At 40.0% G+C, this 26,905-nt stretch overlaps 1 protein-coding gene across 3 annotated transcripts in view; it reads right to left on the bottom strand.

Annotated features, from left to right (window-relative positions):
- The window catches only part of LOC139938320 (uncharacterized), a 75,089-nt gene continuing 48,184 nt past the window's right edge, over positions 1–26,905 (bottom strand). The window contains exons 10-15 of one of the 3 annotated variants that reach the window (XM_071933755.1): positions 24,699–24,804; positions 24,142–24,320; positions 22,196–22,375; positions 9,924–10,056; positions 7,203–7,499; positions 1–1,956 (exon numbers count right to left, since the gene is read on the bottom strand). In XM_071933755.1, coding sequence (XP_071789856.1) covers positions 7,210–7,499; positions 9,924–10,056; positions 22,196–22,375; positions 24,142–24,320; positions 24,699–24,804 — 888 coding nt within the window. In that variant the 3' untranslated portion in view covers positions 1–1,956; positions 7,203–7,209. The remainder of the gene's footprint in view (positions 1,957–7,202; positions 7,500–9,923; positions 10,057–22,195; positions 22,376–24,141; positions 24,321–24,698; positions 24,805–26,905) is intronic. The other 2 variants (XM_071933756.1, XM_071933757.1) reach the window with 2 other exon arrangements.

The following is a 26,905-nucleotide window of genomic DNA, read 5'->3' as shown; positions in this document are numbered from 1 at the left end:
AGATGAGTTTAGTCTCTATTTATTACAAATAAAATATACAATAATCTCTTTACATTGTGTATTCAACTCTGCTAAAATAAAAACAGTTTTGTATTACATGTACACTGGTAATTTCAGGCATATCAATCAAACATTTTTTATCACAATCACATAATCATGTCATCATTTATAGCATTTCACAAAAATTAAGATCATTCAATAATTATAAATTTGTATAGAACTCAACCAAATAATACACATGAAGTTTGTAATGGTGTGACATTGGTGTTGGAATTATATGCAAACAACCTATTTCATGTAGGTAATCAGGAGATTTTAAATAGGGGAAAAATGTTATTTCGAAAGAGAAAGACTTAAATTACTTTAGGTATATACATGTACAAAACTATTATTTTTAGACTTGAAAACATGTCAAAGTTAAAAGGGTATTAAGACTTTTTAAAAGAATATAATTACGATACCCTCCTTAATTATTGCACAAAAATCCAAACATACAAAACTCTACACCCTAATACTGGATTACACAGTTTATTCACACAAAATTGTACTAAAGAAAACCACATGATGTATAAATGCTGAAAAGTTTCTACTTTTTTATTTTGTATATGATTTTTTGCTTGTAAGGAACACTATTCGTTTGACTAAAATGCTTTTGAAGAGCCCCTTTGTTGCCATGAAAGTCGCCATCTTGTAGGGCAAACTGTATGCGTGTCTAATCGCGTACATCAATGAAGCACGCAGCATTCCCGGTTTGATTTCTATGGCACAAATACGCCCACACACACACAACCACGCACACACCATCCGAACTCGCTCATAGACGCCATGTTGTAGGGCAAGTTTTTGAATGGTGTCGTCATATTTAGTACAGTCTATAGCAATAGCAACTTTTATAAGTTATGGATCCCTTATCTTAAATGGTAAATTTTGTTAATCAAGGTTCTAATATGTAGAACCATATTTTTTTGAGATTTCTCATCTGAGTGCATACACTCATAAGGCACTTCATTCATTAATTATTAGTAATTAGGATGTCACATGATCATCAGCTGATATCTGCACTTTAAAATACATGAACATTGCATGTTATACATGTAACACCCAATCAGATCCTTGCCATTTGATTGGAGGATTGTCCGTCACGTGATAGCAAATTAAAGTACCATTGCACGCAGAGTCACTCACCATGCTTTTTCGTTCCATCCGAAAAGTACCATTGCACGCTGCCAGCGTGCAATGGTACTTTTCGGATGGAATGAAAAAGCCGAGTAAAAACATCACTGCGTGCGCGTGTCTTTGGTAATGCAGCAGTGTTTACAGCAAGGCATAATAGTAAAATTACTAGCATTCGGCTTCTACAATTAAAAATTGTAGGCCTACACGCTTTGTTTGTCTTGAAAGTTGTATCTTTCAATCAAAATGACAAAGATCTACTTGGATGTTATATAAAACAAATAATTAATATTTTTCATTCGTGCAATGGTGCAAATATGTTCCTTCTTTGAAAGCTGGAATGTTCCATTCAACTCGGCTCCGCCTCGTTGAATAGCACATTCCATCTTTCAACTCATGAACATATTCGCACCATTGCACTCATAAACATTCATTATGTGTATATTGTATCAGGGGTGGATTTCACAAAGAGTTAGGATTAGCCTTATCTCGAGTTAGGATGAGTCTTAAGTTTGTTATATCTTCTTGTCTGAAGTTCTTTGTGAAATCAACCCCAGGTAAGGTAAATACCTTCAACCCCTTCATCAATTTAAGTCCAAAAGCAGGGACAAGTATAGATCCCACTCTAGAATAATATGCAGAAGGGTATTGAGTCCTTTCAATGGTGTGGATGCTGGGGTGATCCAGAGGCTGAGTGATGGGTCATCAGTAATATTCTGCAAATGAGTTGGAATTTCACATTTAGTACTTTTCACTCTAGATTAATTGTTGCAACACATTGATCTGGAAAAACAAAAATAATTAAATTCATTGTAATAAATAGTATGAACTTATTAATGCATATTGCACCCGTCCCATAAAATGTATGGCAGCTTTCTCCAGAAGACGATCAGAGCATACTGATCGAAACGTCGAGTTGAAACCAACGGTACTTTTCAGAACCAACCCAACTCATTAGAGATGGTCATTACATGGTGTTACCGCACACCTTATATCGTATTTCCACCATGCAAAGTTTTAAATCCTACCCATAAAATGAACACAAGCGTATAACAAGAGGAATTATCAGTTGTGACAGGAACACTAAGATGACAATTAAATTATTAATCATTTAACATTTTATTTAACATAGAAATTAATCAATAAATCGGCAGTGGATTTTGTACTGCTTCACCCTTCAAATGAAATGTTCATTGTTTAGATGTGGTGCACATAGAAATTTTGGCTTTTATAATGGCTTTTAGCAAGACACTTAACCATGTTGGTCCGTTGGTCCCATGATATGTTGTGTAGGCCTATAACACCAGAATAAGGAAAAAGCCAGTGCACTTATTGAAAAGAGACAGGGTTCGCCTAGGTGTTCCTGGCTGTGGCTGCTAATGCGCCGTATAAGGTGCTACATAAATGGGTCTCAGAATTTATAAATTCAATAACTATCTTTCTGTAAAATTGTATAGATTAGTACCTTGTTGGTAGATACGTGACTAAGATTTCGATGTCATGTTATTATTTTTATTTTAAAAGTTTGATTAAGGTGCTGTTTGGGTAATGGAGGTTGTTTTAGGTTGTCTGACAGATTTAATTCTAAGTCACCATTATGACGTAACTCAGTAATCACATGAGATAGCGCCACCGCCCGGCAAGATCATTGTGCTTCAAACCCAGCTTAGGATCAGACGTAACCATTCTAGCACTCTTCAAGTCTTTGTACTGTGTGTACTGTGCATTGTATGTACTACCCATGCTGTGTGCCAGCCAACATGACAGAGTCTGTACTAGACTTTGATAACTTATCGGCCTCCGATTTTTCCCCGACGGTTTCTCCCTTGAGGGTGAGGAACAGACAACTTATGGAGCAATCTCCTGACGGAAAGCCAACACCACCCGTGACGCTGTCAATGAAGGTGGTAAAGGCAAACTAAACCATACAGGTAAATTTAAAGGTAAAACTATCATCGAGAAAAGACGGCATGATCGAGCCAATGCTCTGATGCCAACTGCAACTTGGGGCAACAATTCGCACCCACAATCTGATGATACTGACAGGTTTGGCAGTTTAAAGGAGCACGTTGCCTTGGATCGGACGAGTTGGTCAAAACAAAAATGTTTGTAACCGTTTTTTATAAAATGCATATGGTTGGAAAGATGTTTTTAAAGTAGAATACAATGATCCACACAAGTTTGCCTTGAAATTGCGTGGTTTTCCTGTTACTGTGCGAACTAACATGGTCGGCCATTTATGGGAGTCAAAATTTTGACCCCCACAAATGGCCGACGTGTTAGTCGACGAGGTAAAAGGAAAACCACGCAATTTCGAGGCATGTTTGTGTGGATCATTGTATTCTACTTTTACAACATCTTTCTAATCATATGCATTTTATAAAAAACGGTTACAAACGCTTTTCTAAGACCAACTCGACCGATCCAAGGCAACGTGTTCCTTTAAGTGATGCTTTAATAACAAAATGCAAGTGGGCTTTGACAAAATTGCAGGAGCCCTCACTGCCAAAATAGCAGGGCTATATGAAGGCAAAGCCAAAACTGCAATCACTTATCCTTTGCCAAAAAAGCAGAAACTGTCAGATAAAAGTAGTGCTATAGTGAAAATTCTGATGCCAAATAGAGGACCTAATGGCCCCCAGTGTTAGCAACATCGACGACGATGATTGCTCGACTGACATTCAGCAAGTACACATGTATATGAAGCTGAAGACAAAATAGGTCAGAATATAAAGGACAAACTGGTGGCTTTAACAGATAATATTTTGAAATCAAAATTGAGGACAAACTGTCTGCTAAACAAGACAAATACTGCCGCCTGCAAAATTGTGAAAATCCCAGGAAAAGGACTGTTAATCCAGAAATCTGGTCACAGCTTAAACCTGGTACAAGGTCCCGTGACATTAAATGTCAGAAGGTGCAAGGATTTTTGGTATCGGCATTTGTGCCCCAACTCCAAATGACAGATAAACTACTAGCAAAAGAAAACTCAAAAGAGGTAAAACTGGCCAGGGACGCTATGACTGTTATGGCAAATGCCAATCTTGAGTTGAATAATCGCAGACGAGAGCTGATTAAGCCAGAGATGCCAAGTCCAGAGGCCAGCTATGCGTGATATTTGCAATATCAATCCTATAAATGACCCACACAGGGTTTATTGTTCATGGATGAGGTCAAATCAGTAGTTGACCAAGCTAAAACATATACATTCTTGGGCTTTGTACTAGATTCAGAGAACATGTGTATTTTGCTAACAGAAAGAAAGTCGGTCACTACTGAAATATCATGCAAAACATTGATACTCAAGAAATCACCCTCAATACGAGAGGTATCCCAAGTTCTTGGCAAACTTGTGTCAAGTTCTCCAGGCACATTGTATGGCCAGTTACATTACCGTCACCTTGAATGGGGAAAAATTGATGCGCCTAGGAGCAACAACAATGACTTTGATACTCTAATGGGGTTGTCACAAGAAGCAAAGGAAGACCTGACTTGGTGGAGTGCAAATATTGAATCCAAACTAACTTGTAACAGTTTGACTCATACCCAGCCAAATGTTATATTGTCATCTGATGCATCTCTTGCAGGATGGGGCGCAGAATGCAATGGAATAACCACAGGGGGGCATTGGACACCGCAAGAATTGAAAAAACATATCAATGTACTAGGACTTATGGCTGGTTACATGGCTTAAAGGTCATTGTGTAAAGATCTGAAACATGTACATTTAAAAATGGACAATACAACAGCAGTATTGTATATAAATAATATGGGTGGAATACAATCAAGAGCTTGTAATGACTTAGCTCAGGATATGTGGTCGTGTTGTATCCAAAGACATATTTGGCTGTCTTTATCAGACACATACCAGGCAAACTGAATGTGATACCGGATTTAGAATCTAGACGAATTTTTTTTTAAAATGAATGGATGCTCAAGCCGTTTTTTTTTTACAGCAAACACCAGATACTGATTTATTCGCCTCCAGGCTGAACTACCAATTAAAAACATACGTTTCATGGCGCCCACACCCTGGCGCACATGCAGATAAAGCTTTTTTGATACCATGGAATAATTTCCGTTTCTATGCTTTTCCTCCTTTTAGCCTGATTGGCCGAGTACTGCAAAAAGTGCAACAAGACAATGCAGAAGGCATACTGATCATCCTACAACCTACAAGCTACAACCAAATATCAACCATGGTATGCTGGAATCAGCCAACCCTTTGCCTTAAGCTACAACCAATTATCAACCATGGTATGCTGGAATCAGCCAACCCTTTGCCTCAAGCTGCAACCAATTATCAGCCATGGTATGCTGGAATCAGCCAACCCTTTGCCTCAAGCTGCAACCAATTATCAGCCATGGTATGCTGGAATCAGCCAACCCTTTGCCTTAAGCTACAACCAATTATCAGTCATGGTATGCTGGAATCAGCCAACCCTTTGCCTCAAGCTGCAACCAATTATCAGCCATGGTATGCTGGAATCAGCCAACCCTTTGCCTTAAGCTACAACCAATTATCAGTCATGGTATGCTGGAATCAGCCAACCCTTTGCCTTAAGCTACAACCAATTATCAGCCATGGTATGTTGGAATCAGCCAACCTTTTGCCTTAAAGCTACAACCAAGTATCAGCCATGGTATGCTGGAATCAGCCAACCTTTTGCCTTAAGCTACAACCAATTATCAGCCATGGTATGGTGGAATCAGCCAACTCTTTGCCTTAAGCTGCAACCAAGTATCAGCCATGGTATGCTGGAATCAGCCAACCCTTTGCCTCAAGCTGCAACCAATTATCAGCCATGGTATGCTGGAATCAGCCAACCCTTTGCCTTAAGCTACAACCAATTATCAGCCATGGTATGTTGGAATCAGCCAACCTTTTGCCTTAAAGCTACAACCAAGTATCAGCCATGGTATGCTGGAATCAGCCAACCCTTTGCCTTAAGCTACAACCAATTATCAGCCATGGTATGCTGGAATCAGCCAACCCTTTGCCTTAAGCTGCAACCAAGTATCAGCCATGGTATGCTGGAATCAGCCAACCCTTTGCCTTAAGCTGCAACCAAGTATCAGCCACGGTATCCTGGAATCAGCCAACCCTTTGCCTTAAAGCTACAACCAAGTATCAGCCATGATATGCTGGAATCAGCCATTCCTTTGCCTTAAGCTGCAACCAATTATCAACCATGGTATACTGGAATCAGCCAACCCTTTACCTTAAGCTACAACCAATTATCAGCCATGGTATGCTGGAATCAGCCAACTCTTTGCCTTAAGCTGCAACCAAGTATCAGCCATGGTATGCTGGAATCAGCCAACCCTTTGCCTCAAGCTACAACCAATTATCAGCCATGGTATGCTGGAATCAGCCAACCCTTTGCCTCAAGCTGCAACCAATTATCAACCATGGTATGCTGGAATCAGCCAACCCTTTGCCTCAAGCTGCAACCAATTATCAACCATGGTATGCTGGAATCAGCCAACTCTTTGTCTTAAAGGGAAGGTACACGTTTGGAAATTTGTCAAAACAAATATTACATGTACCTTAAAAGCTGACTTGGTAACGAGCATTGGAGAGCTGAAAAAAAATAGTATAAAACATTGTGGGAAAAGACTCTCTCTGAAGTAGTTTTTTAGAAAGAGGTAATTTCTCACTAAAATAATAAAATACTTCAAGCTAGAAGTCTTTTATTTCTATCTGAAAGCACACATATTCGTCCAACAAGGGTGTATTTTCTTTCATAATTTTCCAGCATCTTTGATGACCGATTGAGCCCAAATTTTCGCAGGCTTGTTATTTTATGCTTATGATGGGATACACCAAGTGAGAACACTGGTCTTTGACAATTACCAACTGTGTACAGTGCCTTTAAAGCTACGTTCAATTATCAACCCTTTGCCTTAAGCTAAAACCTATTATCAGCCATGAACAAATTGGTTTTATTGCGACGATATCCTCACAGCATTATTTTTAAAGTTTGAAAAAATAGCTCCTGTTTCGAATCAAAAATTATACTTTGTACCTTCATTTCACAGCCGTTTGTTAGGATTTGTGGTAGAAGGAGGATGCCCTCTTTTGAATTCCCTAGGATGTTGTGCTTCTTGGCCAACAACTTGTTGTTTCAGCTGTCTGGGTGAATGTGGTAATGTTGGAGTAGATGGACGTCTTGGCTCCCATGACATCTCCCATGCAGACCCTTGTGACTTTATTTGTGAGCCTTGACTTGCATTGAATCTAGAGATTCGGAACACTTGCTTGTCCTCATCTGGTGCAGCGGGAGACTGAGGGTGAAAGCCACGAGTTGTCTTCTTTGTTGGTCCTGATAAAAAAGTTATTGGCATTGAAAGAAAAGCTTGATGCTTAATTTTAGTAATCCTGTTTGAAAGTGAGACAAGATTCCACTGTAAGCAAAACATTCCCTTTGAGCAAACTGGCTGCAATGCTTACTGGAACCCATGTTGAAAACACAGTGGCCGGAGATTTAAAGTTTGGAAACTGTTAGTATACATGTACATGTTACTAATTGTAAACTGATCATTTTAGGGAGCTTCCTGTCGATCAGTATTGTGTTTTTAAAGCCATTATACACTTTCGGTAAACAGTATTGTCCAAGTCCCACACTTCGTGTATCACAACTTATATATAAAATAACAATCCTGTGGAAATTTAGGCTCAATCGGACATCGGAGTCGGGAGAAAATAACGGGAAAACCCACTCCTGTTTTCGCGCGTTTCGCCGTGTCATGACATGTGTTTATAACAAATCCGTAATTCTCGTTAACGAGAATTTATATTGTTTTACCGTTTTCTCAAAAAGTAAAGCATTTCATGGACTAATATTTCAAGAGAAGTCTTTCACCATTACCTTCTGTAAACCCTGTAAATTATTTGTAAATCTGTGAACTTTTTTTTTTTTTCTGTACCGAAAGGGTCCAATGGCTTTAAACGGAATATGTAAAACAAATACAAATTTAATTTTTAAATTGCCTTTTTAACGCCCTTGCAATTACTCAAAGCCTTGAATGATCTGTTTTTTAAATCAAGAAATGGCTTGGCTACGACACTGTTTGACCATTAGGGCAACTTGAAGCACAAGTCTTTTTAGTGTGGGGTACAAGGCCTACTTTAGCATCCTGGGAAACTTATTTCCAACATTAAAAGCTCTTTTTAAAAGTACATCTCAAGTCTTGAGTACAAACCTGGAATTATGATTACAAAATAATGCCCCCAAATCTATCGAAAAGGAGCTTTTACAGAAAGTGTTATCAGGACAATAGTTTTTGGTTAAAAATATCTATTAAAGTCAGTTGTCTAACCTTGGAACACGCGTTACGGTAGGTAGTCAAACAAACATGTGCATTTGTACAGCAGTTTTGAATTTTGATTTCAGAATGTTGCTTCAGTCTATTCCGTCTCTCGTTCAAGGAGGGGCGGGGGGGGGGGGGGGGCTGGGTATCCACGCCAGTAGATCCAAATATTTTTCTCATGACACAATGTACTTTGACATGCTTGTATCATCAAACTAACAATTCCCAAAAATATTTCCCCTACCTGCCCCACTAAACATGCTTTATTAACAAATAAAAACATGTAATGGGGGACAAACTGCTCACTTTGTTTGCTTGTATGACTGGCCAGAAAGACAGTTAAAGCATGGAGGAAGGAAGAGAAGGAGCTCGAACGAAGGGACTTCAAAAGTCGAACCCGTGGTACCGCGGTTGTTGAACGACACCTCGTAATCACCCACATACCTTACACAGACAATGAGCGACCTGGCGTATGTGAGTTTGCGCGTGCGCACTTAGTTCTTCACTCAACTATGGTGTTGTATGTCGTATGAATATAATACAGAAAAAACTACTTTTTTGAGACCTGATAAAAATTGTGTACGCTTGTGCTCACCAAATCGAAAAACACAATTGAATACAACCACCCTCGTGTGCTAATACCCAAATTTTGAACCACCGCTAGTGACCGGAAAGTCACAAAAAATGTTAAAATATGCCATGATGTTTCCGTGAAACACCACAAACGGTAAATGAAAACGTGTATATTCACAATTCTTGTCTCCAATGATTCAACTTTACACGCAGGCAAGAGCGCAGACTGGCGGTACCACACGTTCTGTACAAAGAGATTTAATCCCGCTCGTTAATCGGCCGTCCAGCTGGAGGTCTCCTATCTTTTTCCACTGGCCAGGCAGGGGCATTGTCAGAGTATTCTTTTGTTACTCTGCGGTTTTGCGGGTCGTTCGAGCTCCTTCTCTTCCTTCCTCCATGGTTAAAGGCAGTGGACACTAGTGCTAATTATTTGAATTTTTTTTGGCATAAACGTTACTTGGTAACGAGACCGGAGAAAGATGAATATCTCCCTTTTTTTAGGAATCTGAAAGCACACAAATTATGCAATAAGCTTGGGTGTTTTTTCTTTCATTATTCTCTTGAGTCAAAATTTTCACAGATTTGTTATTTTGTGCATACAACATGTATGTTGGGATACAAACTGAGCATACTGTCTTTGACGACTAATAAAGGTGTCCAGGGGTGGATTTCACAAAGAGTTAGGACTAGTCTTATCTCCAGTTAGGACCAGTTACTCGTCCTAACTTAGGACTATCCATGCAAATTGTACATCTCCTAGGACTAGTCCTAAGTTAGGACTAGTCTTAACTCTTTGTGAAATCGACCCCTGTGCCTTTAAAGCAAATAGTTCAAGTATGTATGAGAAAATAGGTCGATCTTACCTAGTTGACGAACTTGTCCATCTCCTCCATTATCTTTTTTCTTTTTCTTTCTACTCTTTGGCATTTCCTTGCTGCTTCCCTTTCCAATTTTTGCCAGAGGTAGCAGACGTGTTGATGATGAGGGTATCATTGGCTGCAAGAGAATGCACATTCACTGCAATATTAACATCTACTGTACATGTATGTAAAACACTCACTTCACAACATTTCACCTGGGAGTTTATGCCTCGTGCAAGTCTTGCTTGTATCAAAAAATAAATAAACACTACATTTTGCTATGAAATCAAAGCTTCCATATTTATACAAAATTCCTGAAAATAAAAATATTTCCAAAGCAATTCGTAATAACTACTATTATTTTTTGTATATAATGCACATAATTCGGCACATCAAGAATGAAACATAATCAGACCATGGCATGAGGATACTTATTTTTTAGAAACCTGTATTTGCTAAGCACACACCTGAATTTGTGTGACCATTACAGGTTCATTGATAAAATGTATGTCAGTTCTTAAGTCACTGGAAATGGAGGTCAATTCTTAATTCAGGTTTTTCTTTGTCATTTGTTACTTTTTTACAAATGTCTGTGTACTTCATGGCAAAATTTTGCTTTCCCAACAAATAATTTAATCTTAATAGCCATAAACAACACTAAAACAAAGAGTTTAAACAATCAGAATCGCACACAAATAACATTTAATGTGGTTGGGACCAATTTGGTTATTTACGCCGGCTGGCTGCAAAGGTAGTTCCTTGCCACATGTGACAGAAAATGGCAGCACATTCGTGTATTTGCATGCAACAGGCGTTATAGACATGTTTGTGTGTTTTACGGCGGATAAAAAAAGATACAGTGTTTTAAAGACATGCAGTATAACAATCGGATGGAAGTTGTGGGCACTTGTCGGAAGTATTGGTGAAAGGTCAATCTGGTCTACCAAGAAGAGCGGCCACTGGTGGGAGCAGGTTTTTTTTTCCTTTTGAGAACTGTAATTGAATTGATTTTTGTGTCCGTGTTTTACCCATGCAGAGGTTTTGTGTCTGCAGTCATCTCAATTTTTGCCTGTTCTCACTATAGTTATTTCCCGAGAAATTCCGGGAACTTTTGGTCAATCTTTTCACACTACAAAAAAACTCTCAGGAATTTCCCGGGAAATTACATTTTCCCGGGAAATTACATTTTCCCGGGAAATTACATTTTCCCAGGAAATAATTAACCCTGCTAAGAGGCAGGGTTAAGGGATTCAACTCTGGGGTATGGCCTGGTAATTTTCTGCATTGCATTTTGAAAGGATTGAATAACACTGTTCATGATGTTAGGGCCTATGGTGATTAAAGGTTTTAGAAAAAAATAACGTGTAATTCTAGGCCCAGCAGAGAGGTCGTTCACACGCCGTACTAAAGTTGGTCTAAGTCAACTATGACCGGTGGTTCGGGTTCAACTTTTGTGCGTCTGAACGCAAAAAAAGTTGTCCTGATCGGGTCTAAACCCCAAAACTTAAACCGTCCAGCGGTGCGATCTAAAACCAGTTTCACATGTGAACATGTGTTAAGTCTATATAGTGCCCAGGCAGTCATAGTGTGGCAATTTTTGCTGTTACCTTTGGTGATTTTTAACCATACACTGATGTGTGTTAGCACTGTATACTCAGTACTTCCCCCGAGTCCTGTGAAAAAATATCACAGGCATGTTACTCGGGTGGGATTCGAACCCACGACCCTTGCAATTCTAGAGCAGTGTCTTACCAACTAGACTACCAAGGTTGCCCGGTAGCTAGAGGCAGTCCGAATCCTATGTTTTGGCAGGGGTTACCGCAACGAAAGAGATGTTAAATTTGCACTGTATTCTGAAACCCCAAATCCTGTATTTTGCATCAAAAACCTGTATTTTTGATAAAACATGCGTAAACGTAGTTTTAAGCAACGAGACAGGCAAAAAAGATAAGGTGCGTAGGCCATTAAGTTATCGAAGAGCCTAATTAAATCAGTTAATTAAAAATTGAAGAAAAAAAAGGAAAAAAAATTGGGCAGAGGTTTCCCTATGGGTGGTTATAACCCATTGAACAGGTTTTGTATGAAAAAGATATTGATAAATCATACCTTATAGATATTGATAAATCATATCTTAAAGATATTGATAAATCATATCTTATTCATATAGAAACCCTTGGTAAATTTCATTTTGTCAAAAGAATACAAGTGAAAAACAAAATTAATTTAATTTCAATGAAGAAGACAACAAATAATCCCAAAAATTTGTTTCTTGTATTTGCGGGCATACATGTAGTTCTTAAATTCATCTTATATACGTCTCGCTTCAGGTGCTCTTTTGCGTCTTTATTTTGGCAATTTTTTTTGCAAACTCGATTCATTCACCATGTTTTTCGTCCGTTCACTAAACGACCGATACCATAGAAGAGCATTTTTGACAACAGCGCTATCTGTTGTTCAATGAATTGTGTTAGACTGGTTCCCTGTGAAATCTGGACGTCAGATAAACTGGCGTGTAGATTATGCAATGCAGGTTTTCGCGCTACTAGCGTGCATGCAATGACTATGGGTGGAGGGAATCTCTGTTGCGCTCGATGTATGTGTGGTGCGGTGGGTGAACGCTGAAGGAATACCACGAATAGGGTTCACATCGAATATATCGAATATATAGGAAGCTATTCAACATCGAATATATAGGAAGCTATTCGACATCGCGGATGGTCGGCGACATCGAAGAATTCGTCTAAGGTGGCGACGGTGGCAGGTGTCTAACTTCTCGAGCACGTTCTTAGGTGCAGCCCAGCTACTTGAGTTGTACATGAAGACAGACAATACCATTGCATTGTAAACATGCATCAGTAAGGTGATGGATATTTTGCGGGGTTTGCATCCAGAGTTTGGTAAATGTGTTGAAGGCTGCATTTGCTAGACAGATACGGTGTCGAATGTCGGCTGTAGAACACATCAGAGAACCGAGTAGTTTGCTTGTACTCCAGGGTTCCTGGTCTTTCAGTAGGAGGCCTTCCGAATTAACTTCAGTGTTTGAAGCCAAGACTCTGGATGTAAGGGGGATTAGTCTTGCAAGGCTTTCAACTGTCTTCATCAAGGAAGTCAACGTCATCAGCGTAAGCTGACTCCAGTGGTAAAGAGGATGGAGATATCGGTGGGTCAGGACGTGCAGCTTGTTGTCTGACGTCATTGAGGGCTCCAGCTAAGGTTGCGATGAAGAGTGCCCCGCTTAGACTGTCACCTTGAAATGAGCCAAGCGTAGTGTCAAACTAGCTTGAGGAAGATTTGTTGATATTTACTTTCAGTTTTGTATTGGAAATCAAAAATCTGACAATACTAATTTTTTCGTTTGAACAACCCGCAGTTTGTAAGATCTCTAGAATATTTCTTCGCTTAATCGTGTCAAATGCTTTTGACATGTCAATGCCACTTTTGTGAAGTTCCTAATGTTTCTTCATTACCACTGAAGCAAGCATTCGCTGGGCCCAAACAGCGTCTGCGCAACTACATCCTTTTTTTAAACCAGCTTGACATGGTCTGGTGAAAGTGGCGATTTTCTTCTCAATTCTTTTCAGCGTTATGATTGATAGTAGTTTGCGGGCTCCGTTTAGGAGAATGATAGGTCGTAGGTGCTCAGGTGGTCCGGGAGTTTTCTTTGGCTTTGGCAAGGCTTTTAGGATTCCTTGTCCAATACTGTCAATTTGGTGATGATTCTCTAACGCATCGTTGATAATTTCTGCATATTGTTTGAAAATTTTGTTTACTGCAAATTTCAAAAGTTTGTTGTAAATTTGGTCGGGTCCCCTGTCTCTTCCATTTTTCAATGATTTTATAGCCCCTTTAACTTTGTTTTCTGTAATTCTTTGTGTTAGAGGCGATGGATCGTCGACAAAGCTTTCAATAGCTCCCTCGTCGTCTGTGAAATGTTCTGCAAACCATTCAGCGATTCTGTTTGATTTTCCTCCATCAGTCACAATAAACTCTCCGTTTTTGTCTTTCACACATACTGGAGGGGGGGGGGGGTTTGTTCTAAGTTCTTATTTCCCCCACTGCATTGAACATTCTACGACTCTCGTCTGTGTCAATTATCTCTTGTATAAGGTGTTCAGCCTTGATGGTTTCTATTTCGCATTGGCGTTTACAAAATTTTTCTCGCAGTGAATTTCTTTCCTTTTTCAATATCGATATGTCTCTTCCTTCATTTCTGTCTCGGATGTCCATCAGTAGTTTCTTGCGTTGGTTGGACAGATTACGAATTGTTTCGTCGTTTGTGAAATTCGGTTTGGAGTTATGCGGTCGAAAACCAATTTCACTTACAGCACTGCTTCTTATGCTGCTCATTAGTTTTTTTCCAGTCTTTGATTAGGTTCTAATCCACCAGTTATACTTTGGATTTGTTGCGTAAGATTGGTCTTGTATCGGTCCTGAGTTGTTTTGCTACTTAACAACTTTTTGACATTGAGGGGCCTGTGTTTTTTAGCACTTTGTTTGCTTGTTAGATGCATGTTCTTTAGGTTGAGACGTGCAACTACTATAAAGCGATGATCTGAGAACAAAGTGGCTCCGCTGTATGATCGTGAGTCTTCTAAAAGACATTTGGAGCTTTGTCTACAGAGAATGTAATCAATCTGGGCATAAATGGGTCTTGTTTTTCCAGGAGAGTGGTTGTCCTATATTCTACAACTCCATGTGGTACGGTGTTTACATGGGTGTTGGAAAGCCGTGTTGCAGGCAAACAGTCCATTAGTTGTGATGAATTCCATTAACGGTTCCCCATTTGTGTTCATAGTACCCATTCCCAATGAGCCAATTGGAGGTGGCACATTGGCATCATGGGCCTAATCGCAAGATCTGCCCAACTTTGAGTTAAAGTCTGCACAGATAAAAAGCTGTACACGAGCCAGAACAGTAGCTGCGGCTGCTAAGTTACTGTAGAACTCGTCAAGGTGTGTAGGGTCTTTATTCACTCGTTGAGTTGTTGGTCCAGAAGCGTTAATGATCCTGTACTTAAGTACTGCACCATTTCTTTGTGGAATTTGTAAAGCCACCCGATCGCTTATGTAATGCCATTGTGTGATGTAGTCAGTTAAACATTTTGATATATATATATATATATAGAATGGTTTATTAAAAAATGTCATAAGCAGCCACATGCTGAATTGCAACAATTTACAATAAAAAGGGTAAACAATACAAAATTTGATAAAAAAATTGTACAAATTACATAAAAATTTGACATTAGAAATTTCCTGATAAAAGAAAAAAAGGGACATAACCAGTTTGGAAATAAAAAAATGTAACTTGTAGACAAATTGAAAGGGTAAGAACTGCAAAAACTGCAATAATTATAGTGTGAGAGTTACTGAGAATTAAAAAGATTTATTAAATAAGGGACAGCACTATCTCTGAGTCTACTAGTCTTACATTTAGGCTGATATATCAAATTAGTTTTGCGAAGAACCCTGTGATTTTTTTGGGGTGGGAGGAGGTGCGACATAGTCTGTTTAGCAGTTAACTCTGAGGCAAATTTTGAACACAGTGACCTGCGTCGATTGCTTAGACTTGGTAAATTAAGAGACTCTAATGCACTAAGGTAGTCATTGTAAACATAGTAAACATCCCCTAAAATAAGCTTGATGACACGCCTCTGGATTCTTTCCAATTGTTGCACATGTTGTTGAGTTACATGTAGTGCACCATTCCAAAGTGGTACTGCATATTCAAGGAGTGGTCGCAGGTATCCTTTATAGATTGTTATGAGGTCGTCTACGGGTAAGGCATGGCCTTTAAGAACACGAATCATATGAATTCGACTGTTAGCTCGTTGGAGTATACTGTTGATATGCGACCCCCACTTCAAATCCTGCTGGATATGGACATCAAGTAGTTTAACTGTTTGCGATTGGGTCAAGGGGTGGCTATTGATCTCCAGAGCTGGGGGTGGTTGGGGACTTCGAGAAAAAGTAATTTCCATGAAGTTGCACTTTTGGGGATTGAGCTTCATGTTGTTAGTAGCTGACCATTGCACAATGGAATCTATTGACTGTTGCATTTGTGATTGGTCCTGAGAGGAGCGGCATTCTATTAAGTTCAAATCGTCTACATACTTCCAGCAGAAGGTTGAGTTGTCGAGATTTTGGCATGCATCATTAATGACTGCTGAGAAAACAACTGGCCCGCTGACCATTGCACAATGGAATCTATTGACTGTTGCATTTGTGATTGGTCCTGAGAGGAGCGGCATTCTATTAAGTTCAAATCGTCTACATACTTCCAGCAGAAGGTTGAGTTGTCGAGATTTTGGCATGCATCATTAATGACTGCTGAGAAAACAACTGGCCCAAGCCGAGTTCCCTGTGGTACTCCAGCATGCATATGGGTCCAGTTGGATAAGACTCCCTTATAGCGGACACACTGTTGACGATTAGTTAGGAAGTTTGCTATCCATTGAACAAGGCACGGTTCAACACCAAGATGAATCAATTTGGATATGGCTTTGTTGTGGTCTATTAGGTCAAAAGCCTTGCTGAAGTTAGTTGTGACGAGTGTCGATGTTGTTTTGTTTTTGTCTGCATGCTGGTACAAAGTATTCATCAGATCAATTAGGCAGTGTGTAGTAGAGAGTCCCTTTCGATTCCCGAACTGGCGTGGGTCAAGATGCGGTTCGAGGTCAAGTGTAGTCCATCTGGCGACAAAACCTTCTAAAACTTTGGCAAAGTGGTCTGTTAATGCGATTGGCCTCAGCTTATCAACCGATGCAGGGGAAGTTTTGGGAATAGGAATGATGACAGCTCTTTTCCAGACATCTGGAACAATACCAGATTGAAGGCTTGCTCATGGGTTAAATGATGTAGTGACTTATGCATTCCTGGATCCTGGAAGTAGTGTGTCATTCTGCAGTGAATCTCAGATGAAGAAGCTATGTGGCGTGGGCAGACGACATGGGAAAGCCACACAACATGGATACTTACTTGATTGAAGGCTTAGAAGTTCGGTGTCTAAATGGTAGTCCTACAGTCAAAGTCAATATTCCGAGGGTCTACACCAAAGAAAAGATTTCTGTTAAGCGACATCACATACCTACTCAAGATGATGTGTCTCACTGGAAACACCTGAAAGATGTTTATATGCCACAAATCAGTGCTGGCATCGACCTATTGATTGGTAACAATGTTCCTAAAGTGTACTCACCATTGGAGGTTAGAACGGGACCGCCGGGTAGCCCCTGTGCAACAAAAACAGCACTTGGATGGATTGCTTGGAATGTTGTGAGGTCAGTTCGAAATTGTCAACCATTCTCTGTAAATTTTGGGGATGTTGCTGCTAAAAGGTATGAGGAGATCAAGAAGCTCAACATGTTAGTCAGAGAAAGCCTCAACTACGACTTTCCAGAATGTACGATTGATGACAAACGGGAATGGTCCCATGAATACAAGTCATTCATGGAGAACGGCGGCTCTTGTAAATTTGTAGAAGGTAAATTAGTCTGCCCTTCAAGAAAGATGTCCACCTGCCCGACAATTCTGCTGTGGCATTGAAGCGTCTTGTAAGCCTGGAGAGAAAGTTGAAGGGGAATTTAAAAGTTCCACCACGACCACAATCTCTTCATATCAAACGTCCTGGACAAAGGATATGCTGAAGAAGTGCCCGCATCTGAGGTAGACAGGCAAGATGGGTGAGTTTAATACATATGCCACCATGGCGTATATCATCCTAGAAAACCAAAAAAGGTTGGAGTTGTTTTTTATTGTACAGCCAGTTATAATTGAGTTGCACTGAATGATCTTCTTCTTCCTGGTCCGAACTTAACGAATCATCTAATCGGTGTCTTGCTGAGATTTACATTTAGACAGGAAAGTGTGGCCATAATGGGTGATATTGAATCAATGTTCTACCAAGTTCACATCCCCAAGCAAGAGAGGAACTATTTGCGATTTTATTGGTGGCCGAATGGAGATTTAAGTAAGAAGCCAACACCCTACCAAATGATGGTTCATCTCTTTGGTGCTGTGTCATCCCCATCATGCTCAAACTACGCCTTAAGGCTCACAGCACTGAGCGATACCGACAAAGGCAACACTGTAGCAGCAGAGTCGATCTTGAGAAATTTCTATGTTGATGACTGCTTGAAGTCGGTCAAGTCCACAAAGGATGCAGTTGTTCTGATCACCAAACTGACGGCACTTTGTAAGAAAAGGAGGGTTTAATCTAACCAAATGGATCAGCAATGACGACGCTGTGATGCAAGCCATGCCTGCAAGTGACTCTACTAAAAGGCCCAAGCTAGATGTGAATCACTCCTCTCAAAAGATGCCTCATGAAAGAGCATTGGGTGTTAGATGGGATGTAAAATAGGATTCGTTGGGCTTTAAGATCTCAGTGACGACCACGGATCCTACGAGAAGGAACATCTTGACTATCGTAAGCTCAGTTTATGATCCTTTGGGATTTGCTTGTCCTGTCATTTTACCAGTCAAAAACCTGCTGCAGAAGTTGTGTATAGAGTGGGATGCCGAAGATACAAGAAATGACTTGCGTGTTTGGAATCAATGGTTGACAGATCTTCCAAAGCTTCAGGAATTGGTGGTACCAAGATGCTACATATAAGCCCTTGAAGTTTGAGGCTGCCCAACGCCAGGTACACAACTTCAGTGATGCTAGCGATTGTGGTTAAGGGGTTGTGTCCTATCAACGTCAGGTGACTACTAAGGGACATATTCACTGCTCCTTTCTGGGGGCAAGGTCTAGAGTCGCTCTTCTAAAAAAGGTGACTGTGCAACGAATGGAGTTGACAGCAGCGACCATTGCAGTTCGCATAAACAAGATGCTTGAGGATGAGTTGGATGATCAGATACATGACACAATTTTCTGGACAGATAGTACTGCAGTTCTGAAATACATCTCCAATGATGCGACCCGTCTCCACACATTCGTAGCCAACAGAGTGATCAGGGAAGGTTCTAATGTTAGTCAGTGGAGATATATAGAGACAAAGGTCAACCCAGCAGATGATGCCTCGAGGAGGCTACAGGGGCTACGGGTCAACGAGCGCTAGTAATCAGCGCTGGTTGAAGGGTCCCGAATTCTTACGGAAAAATGAAGACCATTGGCCAATGACGGCCTACACACATCGCTATGTGAAGTGGAAGCCGTCCTGAATAGCCGTCCATTACTGCTTCAACACAATCGGATGACCTGCGAGCACTGACGCCAAACGACTTGTTGCCGGCTCACGGTACAGGTGCCCCTCCTGGTGAATTCTCAAAGGATGATTGTTATGACAAGCAAACAATGACGGAGAGTCCATTATTTTGTTGACCTATTCTGGAAAAGGTGTGTGTCTGAATATCTACCTCTCCTTCAAGAGAGTCAGAAGTGGCTGAAACCAAGACGGAATGTCTCAACTGGTGACATCGTTCTCCTAATTGACAACGCACCTAGAGGATCATGGGCCTTTGGAAGAGTCGTTTGTACTAAGCAGGACTCCAAGGGTCTGGTACGTATGGTTAAAGTGAAAACAGCCACTGCCTTGATGGACCGACCAGTGCAGAAACTTTGCTTAATTCTGGAAGCTGACCGTGATGGCTAGATTCTCAATGAACTGTCTGAAAGTTTCGCAAGTCAGTGAATAATTTTGAACTCAATTTGGACATTATTTAACTCATTTTGGACTTTGTTTTAAATTTGGTCTTATATTAATTTTTTATTTCATTGTGTAGAGCCACAATTGAGGGGCGGGTACATGTAAGGTCAAAATTCTAGGCCCAGCAGAGTTTGTAAAAGTTATTAACTGTTAGTATGGTAAGGTGTGGCTCACTAGCCTATAGGAGTTCATGCAGTGAATATGTGTTGAGTCTATAGTGCCCAGGCAGTCATAGTGTGGCAATTTGTGCTGTTACCTTTGGTTAGTTAAATCCTCTTGCTTTGTTTCATTTAGTAAACGTGGAAATAGCTTGCTCAATTATATTTGATAATGTCATTGCAGAGATTTGAGACACTATTGATCAGTAAAATTTGATGTATACTTTAGAAGCTCATTTTAAGGATTTTTGTGCAACTATTCACAGTAGTATATTTTCCAAATTTCAATTGTGCTACATGTCATGTTTTTCCAATTAAGTTCACCTTTTCACACTCCAAGAATTAAGGATTTATAACAGGTCATTTGTTCCAAAGTTTATAAATTTCCTGTGTTAAAACAATATATTTATAAATGTTATTTATTTGTGGTTTATTACAGCTAATCGGTTTCATGGTTTCACATAGAGATACAGTTACAAGTTTGGAAGTAGATGTTTGTGTTGGATTGAGAAGCTGTTATGGATCCAATAAACTGTATTAGCAATCAACAAATTGTGTGTTTATATACCGCATGGTCGATTCTGCACAATCTGACAAGAGCAGTAGATAGAAAAAGAAGAGTTTTTCCAATCCAACATTAAGTTTTATATGGTCTCGATACATTTTTTTGCGGGCTTGGCAGGCTGACTACTTATGATTTTTATTTAAGAACGCAGAGTGCAATTTGTCCCCAAAGGGGCCCAAAGACTATACTGAAGAAAAAACTATGAGACAATTTTTTAATCTTTGTTAAATCTGATAAATTTTGCAGTATGAGCAAAACCACAGGCCCCTACTGAATAATAAAGTCAAACATCACTGCGTGCCGAAATGCCCGGTGACGTCTGGCACACCGGACATCTGAGACCCCGACACCGGCTAAATGAAATTGACTACATGTGGTACGAGGCTGTAGGACGTGGACACAGGAGATCGGCGTGACGGACCCTTGCTGTCTCTGCGGCTGATTGATTGATTGATTGATTGATTGATTGATTGATTGATTGAGTGTTAAACAACCTTGGTCTGCTATTTGGTATTGAAGGTAAATCTTTAACACTAAGCTACATGTAGTGTGTATGTGTGTGGTGGACTTAGCAATCAGTTGGAATGATGACTGTTGGCAGTCTGGAGAGGAACAAAGAGGGGAAAACATTCCAGTGTGAAGAGGTAGACCCTAAAGGCCGGTTTATAGTCGGTTGCGCGATGGTCGCGCGATAGAAATCTTGATGCGCAATCCTAAAAAAAACACAGTTTACCTGGTGTCTAGAAAAAAACTAGACACTTTTGAAATGGCTGCCGAATAAAAATTATACGATTCTGGAGGAAAAGGTTTATATGTATGGATAGCTTATGGACTCAACTTTCATAATGACACCAAAAAGTCAAAAAATACTTCATGATTGGGTGAGCACGGCTCCCTTTTGTGAAGGGTTGACAAATAGGCTGTGCAGGAATTAGCCTTCCCCTAGTGAGAGGTAGTCCTTTGTAGCTTACACAATTCAATCCAAGATGTCGGCTACTTCAGGTCAATGGGTAACCTGAAGAATAAGTCTAGCCAACATCTGTGACATTTCTTTATTTAACAAACCATATCTGAATAATCAATTTACTTAATCCCCATCTGGTTAAAAGAAAAACCAATGAAATGTTCAACTCATCGTACAATAACTGAAATAAGCGTTGTTGTTTTTGTTTTTTCAAAGTCACAGATGTGAAAAAAAAACAGTTTGTAACATGGAAATGCACAAGTAACATAACCCCATCCTGACTCCCATGAACAAACCACTGAGTCTACCAGGGAAAGTTACAATGCTACCAAAAAAAAAATGCAATTCCTGTTCACTCATGAAAGAAAAAAATGGTTTAATGAACCATAAAATTCACTTAGCAAACCCAAACTGATCGCATTTGATCACGAATCTATCATAACATCACCCTCACATTTGTAAGCTCACAAATTGGAAGGCTAATTCCTGCGCAGCCTAATTTTCATACCCTTCACAAAAGTGAGCAGTGTTCACCCAATCATAAATTATTTTCAGACTTTTTGGTGTCATATGAAAGTTCAGACCATAAGCTATCCATACACTTAGCCCTTTTCCTCCCGAAGCATAAACTTTTTATTCGGCAGCCATTTCAAAAGTGTATAGTTTTTTTTGAGACACCTGGTATAGTCATCGCTGAGCCCTAAAAACTATGTCTTTTTTTATGGCGCTTCAAGATTTCCATCGCCTTACCATCCATCACCCGACCGATTATAACTCGGCCTTAAGAGACCATTTGGGGGAAATAAACAAAAACAGTTTTACAGCTTACAGAGTTGCTGTGGTTACATTAAAGAATTGAAAAGTAGAAACCCAAAATGCAGCGCTACAAAATACAAAGATCAATATGAGGCGTGTAACAGTTTAACTAAGTCAAACTACCTGAGGTTTGACTGCTGGAGTAAACTTTGGCTGGGGTGCTGGTTTAGGTGATGCTGTGCGTAGAGGATTTAGTCCAGGAGTAACTGGACGCGGAGGGTGTTCATTGATCGCATGGCATATCAGGTGTGCATTTGACTTGTCATGTCTAGCAACCATTGTAACAGGGAGTTGCTCTTCAATCTGGAAATATAAACATAGAACCAAATATCAGTTATTTCAGAGCATTAGGAGTACACCATAACATGCAATGTGTTACACATCTATGCCATTTTATCAAATTGGTCTGTACATAGACTGCATTTGGTGACTTGGTGGTAATACAACAGTAACAAAAACACAGCTGATAATATGTTAAACAACATTTTTGTCCATCACATGTTCCAAGATGGCTGACCATTTTCAGGCTGGAGATCAGCGATTTTATGCAGGCAGGAGATTCAGTTAACAATAATTAGACGAATCTCTCACCATGACTAGTATAAATACCATATGTAAGTCTGTCAACTTCCACATACGTAACTTGTGGTGTATTAGTCGCAGCGCGGTTAGTTATGGCTTGTGGGCGGGACATGCCCTCTATCGACTTACTGAGGGAACTTCAATGGTTCCCTGTCAGACAAAGAATTGCTTTTAAACTCATGCTGTATGTCTACAAGGCTATCAACAACCTTGCCCCTAGTTATCTTTCTGCCATGACTCAACTCCAGAACACTGGTTCCGCTGAACACAAACCACGACTATGCTCCTCTACTGATCGGACCCGGCTTGTTGTCCAAAGATTATACAAGAAAGTTGGTGACATGACTTTCACATCTACCGCGGCTCGTCTTTGGAATGAACTTCCGCTCAGTTTTCGTGAAGCGCCGTCTTTGTCTGTATTCAAGTGGCAATTGAAAACTCATTTGTTTCCATGACTCACTGTTCTTTTGTTCCTCTTCTTTGTTAAGCGCTCTGTCCTTCGTTGGGCACTATATAAATGCTTGTGTATTACTATTATTATTATTGCTGCTGCTGCTGCTGCTGCTGCTGCTGCTGCTGCTGCTGCTGCTGCTGCTGCTGCTGCTGCTGCTGCTGCTGCTGTTGTTGTTGTTGTTGTTGTTGTTGTTGTTGTTGTTATTATGTGGGATAGCGGAAAAGCAGTGAGACTATTCTTTTTTTTTAAAATCTGATGTTATTGTGAAAAAATATTCGCCATTGATGAAAGCGTGTCCTCTCTCAATGAGCGCCCTCTCTCAATTCTACCCAACAAAACAGTATTTTTTGTCTGGTCTATCCATAACATGTGAGCAAATCCAAGAAGGATGGGGTAACACCCACCCACTTTTTGGACTGGGGTAGGGGGTAGTGTTGGCCCAAACATTGTGAGAAACGGCTCACTCTGAAGTAATTACCTAGTTTTTGAGACAGAGGTAATTTTCTCACTAAAATATTTGAATTGCTCTAGTCACCTCAGCTGAGGTCTCGATTTCAAGGGTCTGAAAGCACACAACTTGTGCGACAAGGGTGTTTTTTCCCCCATTATTCTCTCGCAACTTCAACAACCAATTTACAAAGGTTTGCTATTCTATGATGCATACTGTATGTTGAGATGCACCAAGTGAGGAGACTGGTCTTTGACAATACAAAGGTGTCCAGTGCCTTTAATTAAATTATACCTTCACACAAAAGACATGTAATTTAACTTTCAAAATGTTCAAAGAAGAGTGAGAAGGGGCCCAGGTGCTATGTCTTGAATGTGCCGGATGCTACCACATGATCAACCACATAAACCGTGTCATAGTTTTGCACAAGGCATGCCAAGTTAAAAAGTCCTATATGTCCTGGAGATGGATAAACCCATACAAAACGAGGTTGATTCAGTTATTGAATTTTCCATCTTTTAAGTTTGCTTATAACAAACAAAATGAAAATGGAATGAATTTGAGCTAAGAATGAAATGTTCTCACCTTAACATTTTGAACAGCCGTTGCAGTAGTGTCTATGTTGTCATGTACCTCCTCTTCACAGTCTGATACATTCATACCTACATTAACACTTTGTTCACTTATGTCACTTGAAACACTAGCCAACCTCACCTCGGTTACTAAATACCCTTCATTAGGCTCTTCAAATGCAGATTCCTCATCTAAAATTGGGCCAGAAAAATATAAATTTAAATAAAAAGAACATCCATTAACCTAATTACATGTAAATGTAGATTTTATGAACCAACAACATAATCCAACATAAAAATCAATACTATATGATTTTTCTTGTTTTCCAACAACAGTTGGACTATCCCAAAAGTGTCACTTTTCTGGTTTCATTAAAATATCTTTTGCTCAACATGTACATTATAAGCTCAATTAAGCTGACACTATCACCACAATAAATCTTGGTTGAGCCTTTTTGAGAGTCAGTTTCGCATTGTATTACTGTTGTGTTTGGCATAATTTAGGCAATGTGCAAGCATTTACACGCTCATCATTGTTTTACAAAAGATTTGACTGTCCAAAGTATTTACCTTCCTTTTGCAACTGATCAGAGGGCTGCATATCCTTGTTTATTATGGCACAATCTCTGGATTCAGTAATTGCATTGCAATGTGCTTGCTGTTCAGGATATATTTCCTATAGTTGCAGGTGGAATAAAAACATTTATGATTTAAAGAAATCATACATTTGTGTTTGTTTTGGTTAAAGATTAGCCTTGCTCAAGGCAGTCGAATTATTCACTCCGAAAAAAGACCGCCGCTGTATAAAAACCCACCCGTATTCACTGTGCGTAAAACCTACCCGTATTCACTGTGCATAACATCGCACGACACGATGCCCCCGTACACTATCCGCATGCGGAGGCCGTCAGGCCGACAGCCTTGTAGGATCTGTGTTGAAGCCACTGACCTCATTACTATAATAAGCGAAGAGTTCCCACGGTCAGCTCATTACCATAATGCCCGCGAAAGACGAGACATGTTTACCTCACACACCACCACCACGGACGCATGATTGGGTCCAAAGGTCGTGATAAGGGAAGTGCGTGATTGGACGTCAAAATGAATAATTCATTTGCCTCACATCCTGTGTTGTCTGATAGGTCTGACGAACGATATACATATTCATGAGCTGCATACTAGCATATCCTCGAGCCCCCCCAATTTCGTCCACTATTGGAATTTTTTCAATACAACACATTAAAACGGGAAGATACAGATCCGACAAGGCTGTCGGCCTCACGGCCTCAGCATGCGGTTAGTGGTGTACGAGTGCGATGACTTGTGTGAACAGTATTCGTGCGATGTGACAGTTGTGTATACGGGTTGGTCATTCGGTGTGATCGCACACACCATGCACAGGGTATACGGCGGGTGGGTTTACAGCTGCGTCTTTTCGGAGCGAATAATGCGACTGCCTTGAGCAAGGCTAGTTAAAGATGAGAAAATAGCAAAATATTTCACAGCTAAGTTTTGATGAAGGCATCAAATACAATCTTCTTTTAAATAGACTGTAAAATAACATTACAGAATTGGTTTTGCTAGCAAAAAAAGTGCTGGCAGTGTAAGCACTTTATGTAATCCACCTCATAAATAAATTGACAAACCTGTGGAACTTTGAGATCGATCGGCCATCTGGGTCACGAGAGAAGAGTGAAAAACCAATTATAAATGTTGCTTTGCATCGATGCCAAAACAAAAATTAATAAAACGCTGCTTTGCATTGATGCCAAAACAAAAATTAATAAAACGCTCACTGAGCGATAAACTCCAAAAGTGAAATTAAATTAGTTATTTCTCATCAAATATGAATTTTCAGACAGAAATATTTCCAGGGATGTTTTCTTCTATCATCATCATTAGACTGTGTAAGTTTTATGTAAATCTGTGATCTTCTCAATTTTTGTTTCTTACCAATTCTGTAAAGTTCCTTTAAAGAAAGGCTCAAAAGTAGTATTAATTTTTTGTGATCCACTCATTTTCCAAAAGATAGAGTCTAAATGAAAATAGCGGAAAAACAAAAAAGTCTCCAATTGTCAACATCCAATAACTGCTCCATGATGGCACATTATTTCATCTTATCACAGCATGCAAAAGAAAGATCATATTTTCATTTGTGCCAGTAACTCCTTGAGTCGGGCATCTTCCAGTAGCCTTAGATCTCGAGGGTCGTTCTTAGGATCCTTGCTGTTCCCAAAAGCGCCGCCTTCTGCAACAGATATATTCTCACTTTTGTCCCTATTTCGTCCAGATGTTTCCCCAGTGCTTTCAGAATGGTGCCGAGCGCTCCAACCACGACAGGTGCTACATTCACTTCCACCTGCCAAATCTGACGAAGTTCCCTGGCCAGGTCTTGGTACTTTTGGATCTGGTACATCTCCTTAACAGCTACCCTCACAGCTATGTCTATAAGGTGACACATCTTCTTTGCCTTATCTATGACTACTACTTCCGGACGCCTATGTTCTATAACATGATCAGTCTGAATGTTAAAGTCCCAGAGGATCTTGATGACCTGGTTGGTCTCTGTAACTTTCTCCGGAGCATGGTCATACCATTTTGCAGTCACTTGGACACCCCATTTCTTGCACAGATCCCAATGAAATACCTTGGCCAACTTGTCATGTCTACCTTTGTACTCCGTCTGGGCCATCTTACTGCACTCGCTGACAATATGAAAGATAGTCTCCTCTGCCTTGTTACACATCCTGCACATAGGAGAGATGTTCGCTTTCTCT

This window comes from Asterias amurensis, chromosome 6, assembly GCF_032118995.1.
Source record: "Asterias amurensis chromosome 6, ASM3211899v1".
NCBI lineage: Eukaryota > Metazoa > Echinodermata > Asteroidea > Forcipulatida > Asteriidae > Asterias > Asterias amurensis.
Note: the sequence above shows the minus strand (reverse complement) of the source record. Positions and strands in the feature narration are given on the sequence as shown.